At 50.2% G+C, this 12,345-nt stretch overlaps 2 protein-coding genes across 3 annotated transcripts in view; one reads left to right on the top strand and one right to left on the bottom strand.

The window, feature by feature from the left end:
- The first annotated feature begins 433 nt into the window (after positions 1-433).
- GABARAPL2 (GABA type A receptor associated protein like 2) lies at positions 434-10,678 on the top strand. The gene is made up of 4 exons (XM_059153333.1): positions 434-592; positions 921-976; positions 2,120-2,292; positions 10,074-10,678. Exons 1-4 carry the CDS (start codon positions 559-561, stop codon positions 10,162-10,164), a joined length of 354 nt encoding a protein of 117 aa, XP_059009316.1. The 5' UTR covers positions 434-558; the 3' UTR covers positions 10,165-10,678.
- The window catches only part of ADAT1 (adenosine deaminase tRNA specific 1), a 46,793-nt gene continuing 39,452 nt past the window's right edge, over positions 5,005-12,345 (bottom strand). The window contains exon 11 of one of the 2 annotated variants that reach the window (XR_009348912.1): positions 5,005-6,532. The gene's annotated coding sequence lies outside the window, so the exon portion shown is untranslated. Of the gene's footprint in view, positions 6,533-6,571; positions 8,331-12,345 lie in introns of those variants that run through there. The other variant, XR_009348913.1, reaches the window with a different exon arrangement.

Here is a 12,345-nt window from a genome sequence, read left to right as displayed (position 1 = left end):
CCCAACCTATTACCACCCTAAACAATACTCCCCAAACTGTCAATGCCCCAAACAGATTCCTTCTGCCATCACCAACCCCCAGAGACCCCTCTTCTGTCATTCATACCTCCAGAATTCCCGTCGCACCGAGACTTCCCTTAAGAAAGTCCACTATGAAAGAGCTATCCTATCAGCCATACCCCCAAACTCCTCTTCCTGTTACCAACGTCCACCGAGCCCCCAATCCTGTTACCAGCTCCCGACAACATCCCCTTCCCAGTCACCAAAACCCTCAAAGACAGCCCTGTAGTGAACGTCATCATCCCCACTTCTCCGCGGTAGCCCCTCTTGGAGCCGTCTCCTGCCCCGCCCCTTTACGCGTGGCCCCGCCCCCCGGCGCGCGGCCCAGTGAAAGGCGCCGGAAGCCCCGCCCCCGGCCGGTTGCTAGGCGCCGGCAGCCGGAAGTCCCGCCTGTCGTGTAGTCGCCGCCGCCGCCGCCGCTGCTGTCGTTGTTGTTGTGGTTGGTTCGCTGAGCTCCGCGGCTCCGAGAGCCGGCTGCATCCCTTCCCAGCCGCCGCCATGAAGTGGATGTTCAAGGAGGACCACTCGCTGGGTAAGGGCTCCCTGAGAGACCGGGTGGTGGGGGGTCAGGACGGTGGGTGGGCCCCCTCCCCCACTCGGGCCGCCTTGGGCTGGGCCGGGAGGGGCGGATGCCGCGCTCCGGCCTCGGGTCGCTGAGGCCTCGGCGCCCCAGGCGGCTGCCCACGGATCTTGTCCCGCCCTTCGCCCTTCTGCCGGGAAGCGGGGGCCGAGGGCCGAGGCCGCTGAGACTCCGAACAAGGGCCCCGGGGCGTGCGCAGGTCGCTGGGGGAGGAGGGTTGGGGACCCGGGAACCTGAGGTCGGGCAGGAGCGACCATCAGCCGGTCTGTGTCTCCCACAGAACACAGATGTGTGGAATCTGCGAAGATCCGAGCGAAATATCCCGACCGGGTTCCGGTGAGTGCACTCCCCGCCCCCTCACCTCGCTGTCACCCCGTCGTTTAGGACTCGTGATAAGGCCCTGGGCCATTCAACAGTTGACAAGTTGAGGTTCCAGTCCCAGTTACCGTAGCAGACAGGCCAGACTGGGTTAGGGGTCTTCTGGGTCCGTGGCGTGAGGGGCTTGAACTGGTGCTGTTCAGGGTGTCTCAGTGCTGAATCTCCTGATCTAGGCCAGCGAGCTGTCTGCAGCCTCTGGGCTCCCTCGCCAATTATGTAAGGAACGATGTTCTAGGACAGGGCAACAGGTCACTGCCACTTTTGGGAACAATCGTGGAGGAAGACTGTCACTTTGGTCTTAGAAGTGGTACTTTAGTCTCAGGACACTCATCCTTAACTTTGAGCCTCTATCTTTGCTTGACTTCTGGCTTCCTTTCCTCACCAAAAAATCTGAGAAGCCTCTGAGAAGCCTTTCTCTCATTTCTCCTTAATCAGTAATAAGTATGATCCTATATTTCTTCTGTGGTAGGGGGTAAGTTTCTGTAATCCTTAACTGATTTTTAAAGGACATCCATGCCTGTCATTGTAGCTCATTGTTTGAACAATTCTTTTGAGGAGGGGTCAGGAGGGACACATTTGAAACCTAGTTCAGGGAGAAGCAACAGGCCAAATGAGGAGCTTGGTTCTTGGCTGTCTGGGATTGCCACTCATTCCTATTAGGCCATCCTTTCCCATTTCCTGTGTTCCTTGGGGTCTTCTCCTCTGGTGTGAAGGCAGATCCATTCTGGGGTCCTGGAGTAACTGGCTGTAGATGAAACCGTTACCAGATAGTCTCAGTTCTGCCTGGATTAAATGTTGAAAAGCTTTGTAGTAAGGGCTGTGTTTCTCTTATGCTTGCTGAGATCCAGGATGATAAACATAATTGACCACAGAAAAGCACTTTCTGTTTCTGTATCATACGTTTATGACAGTTCTTAACCTCCAGAGTTCAGAGTTTGTGGTTTATTAAATCAGGGGCCTATTTTCCAGTGTTGTGCAGTTTCCCACCCACCTCCTTGCCCACATACTATTCATCAGCTCCCTGACAAGGCAAGGCTAGAAGAACGCAGGGCCAGAGCCTCACGTTAGAAATCCAGTCCTGATCTCTCTTTGCTTTCCTAGGTGATTGTGGAAAAAGTCTCAGGCTCTCAGATTGTTGACATTGACAAACGGAAGTATCTGGTTCCATCTGACATCACTGTGGCTCAGTTCATGTGGATCATCAGGAAAAGGATCCAGCTTCCTTCTGAAAAGGCAATCTTCCTGTTTGTGGATAAGACAGTCCCACAGTCCAGGTGAGAGGTGTTTACTGGCATTGGCCATCTGCTTGGCTGTTTACAGAACTCTACATTTTGGAGGTCAGAAAACTCTTAGAGATCCTGACTGAAAGTCTGGATTTTGTGCTCCCTGACATGAGGAGTTCAAGGAAAATGAAAAAGGGCTGTAGTGCGTGGGAATGTACTTTGGATCAAGAAAATAGAACAAGGTTGGACTTTAAAAAAAAAGAAAAACCTGAAATCTAGCCTCAGACCCTCACGAATCCTTTAAAACAGTGGAGGATTTACTTAGGCTTAAGCCATCAGTAGAACTGAAACCTAAAATGAGGTTTTCTTCAAATGACCCATGAAATAAGTCCTGCCATTCTCCACTGGGAGCCTGTGGGCCCTGCTGAGGCTCAGCTCCAGTTAATCACCCTGCTGCTGGCTTTCCGGACCTAGTTCTGTGCCCCTGTGCAAGCCCATAGCTGCCTGATCTTCAGGTATGCTAGAATGGCTACTGTCCAGCAAAAATTCCCCCAGGTCTCTTTATAGACTTACCCTCCCTTGTCCCACCTGCTCCGACTGTCAGAGTCATTGGCCCCCGCCTTGCTCTAGCTGTTGTGCTGCCTGGAAGGTTTCTTTGGGATAACTTGGGGCCTGAATCTAGGCAGGGGCATTACACTTCTCTCCTTCTGTGTAGTTGACAACCCAGCTCTAGTCCCCTGTGGGAAAAAGAAAATGGCCTGGCTCCTTCTGGATTCCTGGTGAGTCCTTGGCTATTACTGGTTGAGTACTAGCCTCTGAGCCAGATGTCAGGCCCTCTCCCCTGAGTGTGAGTTTCTGGCTGCTTCTCATCTTAGAGACCCAAACTAAGCCTAATTTGTTACCCCTCCAAAGTAGTACTTCTAAAAGCTAAGGCTTTCAGAATCCCAGGGAACGAGGCCCATATGGCCAAAATATGTTTCCTTTGAAAACCCTTGAAAGGTGTAAGCCAAATTCCAGTCCTTTTCTTATGAAAAGTAGAGAGCTCTGGCTATTTTTTCGTCTGATTTTTGCTTTCCCAGTCTCAACTACATCCATTTCCTGTGTTTGGCAGAGAAGCAGGTTAGGGAAGAAATGAAATGCTCTGCCTGAGGAGGTAGGCCTTGGCCCTGACTGCTAGGTGCTGTTGGCCTACTACAGCTATAGTTTGGGAAGCTGCGGTGTTGGCAGAGGCAGTCTTGCCGCCTGTTGGAGCTCTTCCAGCTTTCCTTCCTGGGCCTGTAGGCTTCGTGGTGCTGGGTGCACTTTTCATCAGAGTTGGAAGCCGTGGGCATCTGTGGTCACACTCAGCTTCTCTCAAGGTGGTGGGGAAGTAAGTCCTCACTCCCTTCACCCTGCTTCTGCAGAGTCTTGGCGACCCTGTTTTTCCTCCTTCCTGGAGGTGGCGTCTCAGTAGAGGAAGTAGGTGACTGACCTGTGGCATTGAATTTATTTTATCAATTCTGATCCCATGATACTTCTTAAAGGGAAGGCTTTTGGAGACATTGTTACTCTGATGGCTCCATGTTAATCTAGCAATTAAAATGGCTGCAGATTAGCGACTGCCCCCTCCCTCCATTATCCCTGAGCTATAAATAGAATTGGAAAGGAAAGTGATTGTCAGGGCAGCAGAGGCTGCTTCCTTTTCTCTCCCAGTCCCCTTTGCCTTTCCAGGTTGGTAAGAATCAACTCTAAAGCAGATGACACCAGTGACCCAAGTCAGGTTTTCAGAGAATGACTAACCAGGCTTCCTCTGCCCAGGTCTTTGACCTCAGTTAATGGCTTTCTTTCCCACACTTAATGCAGCAGTTTGGTTTTATTAAGAAAAATGGTTTCTAAACAAAAGTGGTGTGTGACATCATTGGGCTTTATGCAAATGCTGATCACCTGACGGCAGCACACACACAATCACACAGGGTCTCCCGTGAAAGCTGGTGTGTGACTCAACCCTGCCTTCTGCTCCCCAAGGCACTTCAGCAGCAGCCTCTTCTCAGCTCCTTCCAGCCTCCTTAGGGAGGTGTGGGGCCTCCTTTAACCTTCCACCAGGGCTTGCAGCCTTAGGAGAGTCTGGGGACACCGGAGTTGGGAAAGGGTGAATCCAGGCCTGCCGGAGGCCTCTCCCATCCTGTGACAGACAGAGCTGCGGGAGGCTCACGTGTGAGGTGGAGGCGAAGCAGAGGTAACTTCAGTTGTTCTTGCCTTGCAGTGGAACTTTGGGAGAGTGTTCTGGAGCACAAGTGATTATCATGTAAAAATGTGGTGGTGATCGTTTAGTGAGTATTAAATACTGATTCTAGAAATAGAGACCAAGGCAAGTCCCTGAGAGTTTTACTTCCTAAATTCTTTCTGAGTTCTATTTTTTTTAGAGCAGGGCTGGGGGAGGGAATCTTACTCAGCTCCCTTTTCCCATTTAGCATTGGAAAGCTGAATTCTCTGCCTAGGTTCCTGTATCCAGAATCAGCCCCAAAACAAAAGAATTGTGTCTTGGTGCAGACCGAGCTTGAGAAAGAGTATCAGTGTACAAGCTTCCCAGTCATGGCATTAGGGGAGAACCCAGACCTGGCAATGGTATCTACGTTTTGGTCTTTGTTTAGAACACAGAGGAGTCTTGTTGATCCCCATTTAAAATAGAAACAGTAGTATGTTATTAAGTAAAATATCTCTAAGATGTGATAATTTGGGAATGTTAGTTACATTTGGAAACCGGTTTGTTTAATATTGTGGTGCTTAGTTGCTGCTTCGATTTTAAAGAGCTAATAAGTAAAAGTTGTGACATCTTACAGTCCGTCCTTTATTTAGAAATGTGCTTAGGTTAAGCACTTTTGATCATTTCTAGGTAAATATCTCTTCAAAGATTTATTCCCGCAGTAACAGAATAGGGCTTATTTATATCCGAGAAAAATCTGACGGAAGGAAGAGCCAGTAGTTAATTTTTATTTTTCAGAATGTTGGGAGCCTTTCTGGCTACATGACCTCTCACTTCGAGGTGGTTGCCTTTCCAGGGTCCACGGCAGTGGCCGTTGTCCTCCCACCTCACCCCTGCAGTCCTCCCCATCCTCCCCTGCTGGAAAGAGAGAAGTCCAGGTCCAGTGGAAGCACGTGGGCGCCAAAGCAGATGGGTGTCCAGGTGTGTGCCCGTCGGGCCAGCCAATTCCTGAGTCAGGCTGGAGCCCACGGCTTTCATGACCTAACCTTGGTCAGGGGCCAGGGAGGTTCTACAGGGCTTAGGCACCCACACACTTCTATGTCGGCTGCCCCCGCGCATGTGCTCTCGAGTAGCTGAAAGCCAGTGTTTGCCCTCAGTAGCACGGCCGTTCCTGGATGGGGACCCTTCTGAAAGGTGCTATTATTATTGGCTGGTTTGTCTGAATCTGGGTGACTCCGAATGGAGGGGTGAGTGACCATTTTTGCCGTCAGTTTAGGTTCATTGGACTCGGTTCTTCAGGGTCCCGCCACACCTGAGATTGGTTCCGTGGCTTGACTCTGCCATTGGCTTTTCCCATCTCTTTCCTCATCAGACTCTCGAGTGTGGAAGGTGGCGGGCCTCCTGGTGCTCAGCCGCACCCTTCCAGGGTGAGTGGCTGTCCTTGCTGATGTCACAGTGGTGAGCTTTAGGGTCTGAGGTCATCTCTGTGTGTCTTCCTTAGCCAGTAACTTGGGCGGGATGCTGTGGAGGTGCAGCGTGGCCTGCAAGTTGTCGGGTCATCTCGCAGGCCTGTGCTGCCTTGCCCGACGGGCGCGTCAGAGCCGCCGGTACGAGCATCCTCGGGCATCCCGGCCGCAGCCTGCCCAGCGCTGCGGGGCTCGGGCTCTGTGGCCTCTGAGACGGAGGATGCTCCTCAGAGGCTTGTGGAACTTGTCCTAAATGGACAGGCCAGCCTCCTGTTGGGAGACTGTCTGCTGACTGGGGTTGCGTTTTGTCCCCCTGCACTTAACATTTAACTCTTTAACGGGACTCAAAATGTAAACTGTGTTTGCCGCCAGCTCTATTTGGCTCCAGACCAAATTATTCGGCTTTGTATGTGTGCGGCCCGATCCTCTAAGAGCTATTTTGAAGTCATACCGTAAGGTGTCTCGGTGTTCTCCTGTGGCACTCAGTGGCTCTCAGAATCGGGCATTCGGTCCCGGGCCGCTGAATGGAGTGTGTGGCAGCTGCCCGCCGTGAGTGTCGTCACTTTCCAAGTGCCTGCCCCAGGGCTGTCCTCCGCGTGTAACACCCGGTGCTGCTGCCAGCCGAGTCAGGTTTCCGACGAGGCTGCGCGACAGAAAAGGAGAACAGCAAGAGGACTCTTAGAGTCGTAGCACAACCAGCCGTTTGTCCCGTTACAGGAGCTGAAGGAGCGAGTTGTGAGACGCGGAGGCTGGCAGCGGCTGCCTTCCTCGGGCATCTGTTACAAATGTAGAATCTCGGGCTCCGCTCTGACCTCCCGAATCCAGAGAGGCGCTGGGAGCAGACGCGCGAGTGATTTCGGGCGCGCGTGTGCGTGTGTGTGCGTGTGTGTGAGCAGCTCTTTCTCAGGCGATCTGTGCAGAAGGTACAGGATGCCAACGTGAGGGTAGTAGGACAGATCTGCGTGTTCACTTGGAGGCGGCATGGCTGAGTGCGAAGCACGTGTCCTCGCGTGAATCATGTAACTTCCCTGTGTGTCATTTTTCTTATTGTCTCACTTCTGTTCTCTGTAAACTGTGGCTTGTGATCCCTGTGAGGGTGATGTTGCCTCCGAAGACTGCCGTGAGGATAAAAAGAATAAACTCAGAACAGTGCTTGGCACATAAGTGCTGTTATAGTTCGGAGGGTTATGATCCGCCTCTGCAGCAGCTGGGGCACAGGTTAAACAAATGTATAAGCTCAAGTTTTACTTAAAAGACATTGCAGTTTTGAGACAGGCAGGAGCGACAGCCACATGGTGACCGGCCTCCGCTCGCACAGTCTCCAGGCCTGCCCTAGGCAGCCGGGGGCCCTTGTTCACCACAGGCCGAGTCTGGGGTGGGCCGCCGGTATTTACATAGATCCTCAGGTATTTCCTTTTTTTTTTTTTTCCCCCTAAGATTTTATTTATTTATTTGAGAGAGAGGGGGAGAGAATCTGAACCAGACTCCCCAGTGAGTACAGAGCCCGGCATGGGGCTCGATCCCATGACCATGAGATCACGGCCTGAGCCAAAACCAAGACTCGGACGCTCAGCCAGCTGAGCCACCCAGCCGAGCCACCCAGCTGAGCCACCCAGCCGCCCCTCCTCAAGTATTTCTAATTCAGCAGTGGGATTTGGATATGCACTGGGGCTTCTGTCTTGCTAGGAACGGAGCATACTTAGTCTGTCGGGTAGAACCAGATGTGACATTGGTATCAATCGGTGTCTGCCTTTGAGTTGCACGAGTTGCACAGTCTTTTACTTTGCCTCTAAATCCCTCTGGGAATGAGTGGCCTTGGGGAGATGGTGGCAGAGGTGCTCACCAAGGTCATCCTGGACATGTGGATGGATGAGGTGGGCTCTGAGAGCTGTGTAGTAGCTGTGGCGGTTTTCCCTGTCCCCTCACCCCGAGGCAGCTCCGAGAAAAGCGGGAGTCCTGGGGCATTACCAGCCAGCCGGGTGGTGGTCTTGAGAGAGGCGGCTACGTGTCAAGCCTTTGGCTGGTCGCTGGCTCCTCACGGCACTTGCCAATCACATGGCTCTTTTGAGCACGGCAGACACACGGAAGACAGATGGGGCGCCTGACTGGCTCAGTCAGGTAGAGCCTGCAAATCTTGATCTCAGGATCCTGAGTTTAAGCCCCATGTTGCTTGCTTAACATAAGAAAAGCAAATACATTAAAAAGACAAGCACGGCTCCCTCTGGTAGAGAGACTGTTTTTTCCACCTCGCTTCACCTGGAATCATCTTGGGCAGTTTAAAAACCTACTGATGCCTGGGCTTGAGCCTGGAGATGTCGCAGAGCTCCCCTGTGATTCTGTTGTAGAGCTGAGGCTGGGGCTCACTGCTCTCGGGGGCCTCATGCGGGGGCTTCCTCCCTCTATCCACCGTCCCTCAAGTCCTCGTGTGCTCCAGGGCAGTGCTGTTGAGAAATGGTGCATGAGCCACATTTGTAATTTAAAATGTGTTCTAGTGCCTTAAAAAGGAAACAGGTGAAGTGAATTATAATATATTTTATGTATCCAGTATATCCAAAATGTCATTTCAACATATAATAAAAATTGAGATTTTTACATCCTTTTTTTCCCAGGCGGCTTGAAATCTTATGTATGTTTCACACGATGTTGTTACACAATGTAACAACACATTCCAGTTCAGACGGGTCTGAGCTTGCCGCCTGGAGCCAGCGGCTGCGGTACCGGACAGCCAGACTGCAGGACATTTCCCTCCTCGCAGAAGTAGCGCGTGTAGACAGTCCCGGGCCAGGGCGCCCTTATTTTACACATCCCAGGTTAGAGCTCGGGAGCACCGTGTTAGTTACCAGATGCTGGTGACAGGTCATTTGTATTCAGACTCATCCGCCCTCATGTTGTTACTTAAGAATTCTCATCTGCCCACACAGCCAGCCGGGCCAAGCTGGCAGTTGGGCAGGAAGAACAGGAAAGGAAAACCCCCCCTTGCTCCGTGCGGCCCGTGTCCCCGTTTACATGGAGGTCTACGCAGCCCGCCGGGAGCTCGCCAGCAGAGTGGGGCAGTCCCAGTTGTACCAGCTTGCGGCCCTACCCTCCTCTGTCACCCTCTGGCCCTCGTTTTACTGAGTCCTGCTTATAAGCTGCTGTTGTGGCCTGTGCAGCTAGTGACCTGTGCCGTCTTTGGCTGGCTGTCAGACTGCTGTCTTACTGGTTCTCGGTGACCCCACGTGTGGGGGGCACACTGACGTTCAGCACACATCTGTGCCACCTGCTGTTCTCATAGTGCAGTCACGTGGCCACAGCTCTCCTGGGCTTCCCCGTGGTTCTAGTCTTAACTCTGGAGCCTGTACAACTCAGATCCATGGCAGAGAACTAGATTAGGTCTCCTGTACGGCATGCATTCTGTTTTACCGCTTAGGAAAACCAGCTTTCCTGCCCACACATGTTTAGTTTCAGCAATTATCTATTTCTGGAGGGTTCTTAGGAGTTTTGGGCAGGGTTTCTTTGGATCCCAGATACAATCAGGGCTTTTTGCATTACATTTGAGGAAAATAACTTCTCTTTGATGGCACTGATGCTGATCGCAGGGGCACGAGGGTTTTGGTGGGGGAGCTTCCACAAGATTGAACCCACTAATATTGATCATGTTAGGTACAGATTTTAAACCTTCACATAAGGAGGAGAAGCAAGCCCCATGTAGTTTCTTTATCTTGGTCCTTCACCCATGCAGGGATGGGCCTCTTAGGCTCTTAATTTTGCTTAGGTTTTATCTCCTGCCCTTGGCATCCAGAGAGCATTCAGGTGCTAACCAGGCAAGCCCACTCAAGGAGCCAGCACTGGCCTCTGAAGGAAGAATTAGGTGTGTGTATGTGCGTGCGCGCCCGTGCGCCCGCGCCGTGCACGGCCTTGCCGCAGGGCAGGAGGGTGGAGATTTGATTCTAGTCTTATTTACTGATTGCCAGGAGCCTAATTTATTTTAATCTTTCCTGGCTCCATTTCCTTTCGGTAACGGATTGTTGGCGCACAGCAGTGCTGAGATTGGAATTACTTTCACTTTTGTGATCTACCACCCAGGCAGAGTAACTGGTTCCAGCGGTCGCGGTCTGTCCCTTATCCTCAGATCATCTTTCTTCAAACACCCAGACTCAGAGACCAAACCCAATTCTCAATGTTGTTTTTTCTTTTCTTTCAAGCCTAACTATGGGACAGCTTTACGAGAAGGAAAAAGATGAAGATGGATTCTTGTATGTGGCCTACAGCGGAGAGAACACTTTTGGCTTCTGAGGACCAGCGCTGGGCTAGGTGCACCGTTCCTGCTTGTGTATCTTGTAAATAGCCGGCCGTTTTCAGTTACCAGACCTCTTCACATAGACCTAAGTAGTGCATTTGTAACTGGATTTATTTCTTAATATATTGGAAGGTTTTGTTTCCTTAGATTAGTAAATTATCATACAGAGTTTTATTTTGAGTTTGCCTTTTTGTGCACTGTCCTCATGGCTGTACCCTCCAGGGAACCTGTTCTCTGAGGATCATTATTTAATGAAGATATTTCCATATTAAAGTGAGGTAGGTGGGGTATTAAAGTGAAAGGGAGGGAGATGATACATTTCTTCTGGATTATGTTTGAAGTGTTGAAGATGGCTAAGTATTAAAAGCACCCAAATTAAATCCTTAGCAATCAGACACTTGCTTCACTAGATTTTGCCAACTGCCAATCATGTTGGACTGAGCTAATCTGTTCCTCTTTCTGAAATATTAAGGTAAATAATTAACAATAAAACTTCCTCTTATAAAGGCATTGCAGTGTGACCATGTCCTTTATTCACTTTCTTCCAGAAGGGTCAGAGCAGTGGCTTGGCATCTGCTAGGCCAACAGGAGGGTTTGTGGAGCCCCTGGCTGCACAGCCTGGGACAGGAAGTGATCTGTGTCGTAAGAGAGGCTTTTTTTTTTTTTTTTTAAGATTTTATTTATTTATTTGACAGACAGAGATCACAAGTAGGCAGAGAGGCAGGCAGAGAGAGAGGAGGAAGTAGGCTCCCCGCTGAGCAGAGAGCCTGATGTGGGGCTCGATCCCAGGACCTCGGATCATGACCTGAGCCAAAGGCAGAGGCTTTAACCCACTGAGCCACCCAGGTGCCCCTGGGAAACTACTTTAACTAGTATCTTGTTTCTTTCCAGTCTTTATTTTTGGAAGTATAATTAAATGTGAATATATGTCCTTATTTTCTTCTATGATCTCTCTCTGTCAAATAAATAAATAAAATCTTTAAAAAAGAAGAAGAAAACATATATTTATGTATATTGCTTTTTTTCATTTAACAGTATATCCTGCTGACCTTTCCATATCAGTTCATAGGGAAACTTTTTTTTCATTTTCACAGCTAAATGGTATTGTGTTGTGTGAGTATGTTATTACCTACCTAGTACCCAGGCCCCTATTAATGGCCATTGGGTTATTTGCAGCCTTTCACCATTACGTACAGTGTTGGGATGATAACTGTACACACACAGCCTCTTACTTACATGTACCTGCACTCTTCATGGGGCTGCTCTCCAAGCCCTCTTCCTAGAAATCACAATTAGATTTTCCCATGCTCACGAGTTTCATGATTTCTCACAAATAAATATGTAGGCTAGCTGGAACACAAATGCATCTAAGAGGAAAACTTAGTTACTTTCCCAAATCTTCCAAAGATAGCCTGTGTTGGAGGCTAGAGCTCTACATAGAGAATCACTAGGTATCACCCCACGATCAACATGTAGTTTAAACGACTCCCTTAAACTCTGTCCTGGGGAAGAAAGATCTTTAGCTTTGTCTTCACCAAATTATAGAAGCAACCTGTCAAGGCCATCCACTGAGGTCAGCTCCCCAACTGGGATCAGAGGAATCACTTGTCATTAAGCATCGTGTTGGTCTTTCCCAAACCTGCCCCAGCAGAATCTGCGGTCTCTTTGCTGGTCGTCTCGAACTAGAAGCAGGTCAAGCTGACCTCTGAGTGAGCAAGGGAAGGGAAAGGAACAAATTCTATGTTGAAGGGAATCTGTTTGCGGTGATAAACACCCAACTCGAGATGGCTTAAGCCCTAAAGAGGCCATTCGCTCAGTTAGTTCACTGGCTTCAGACATAGCTCGCACCAGAGGTCGGTTGATAACATCAAAAGTCTTTCCTCTTGGTTTTGTTTCCCTCTGTGTTGACTTCACTCTCCGGCAGACTCCTCTCATGTGACAGCGGAGTGGCCCCAGCAGTGTAGCAAATCCAGTGGAAGAGCATTTCTTCGGAGGGCAGTGTCAAAAGTCCCCTGGGGGACTCCAGCCTCACTTGAATTACCAAAGGGCCCCTCACCCTTCCTGCCCGAGACAGGGACTGGTGGGAAGGAAAGGTAAAACCCTCCTTAACAGTATGAACAGAAGAGGATTGTAGAGAAATGGGGGAGGGCTAGTTTTCCAAAGGCATTTTGATCTGT

Source organism: Mustela lutreola, chromosome 16 (assembly GCF_030435805.1).
Source record: "Mustela lutreola isolate mMusLut2 chromosome 16, mMusLut2.pri, whole genome shotgun sequence".
Taxonomy (NCBI): Eukaryota; Metazoa; Chordata; class Mammalia; order Carnivora; family Mustelidae; genus Mustela; species Mustela lutreola.
Note: the sequence above shows the minus strand (reverse complement) of the source record. Positions and strands in the feature narration are given on the sequence as shown.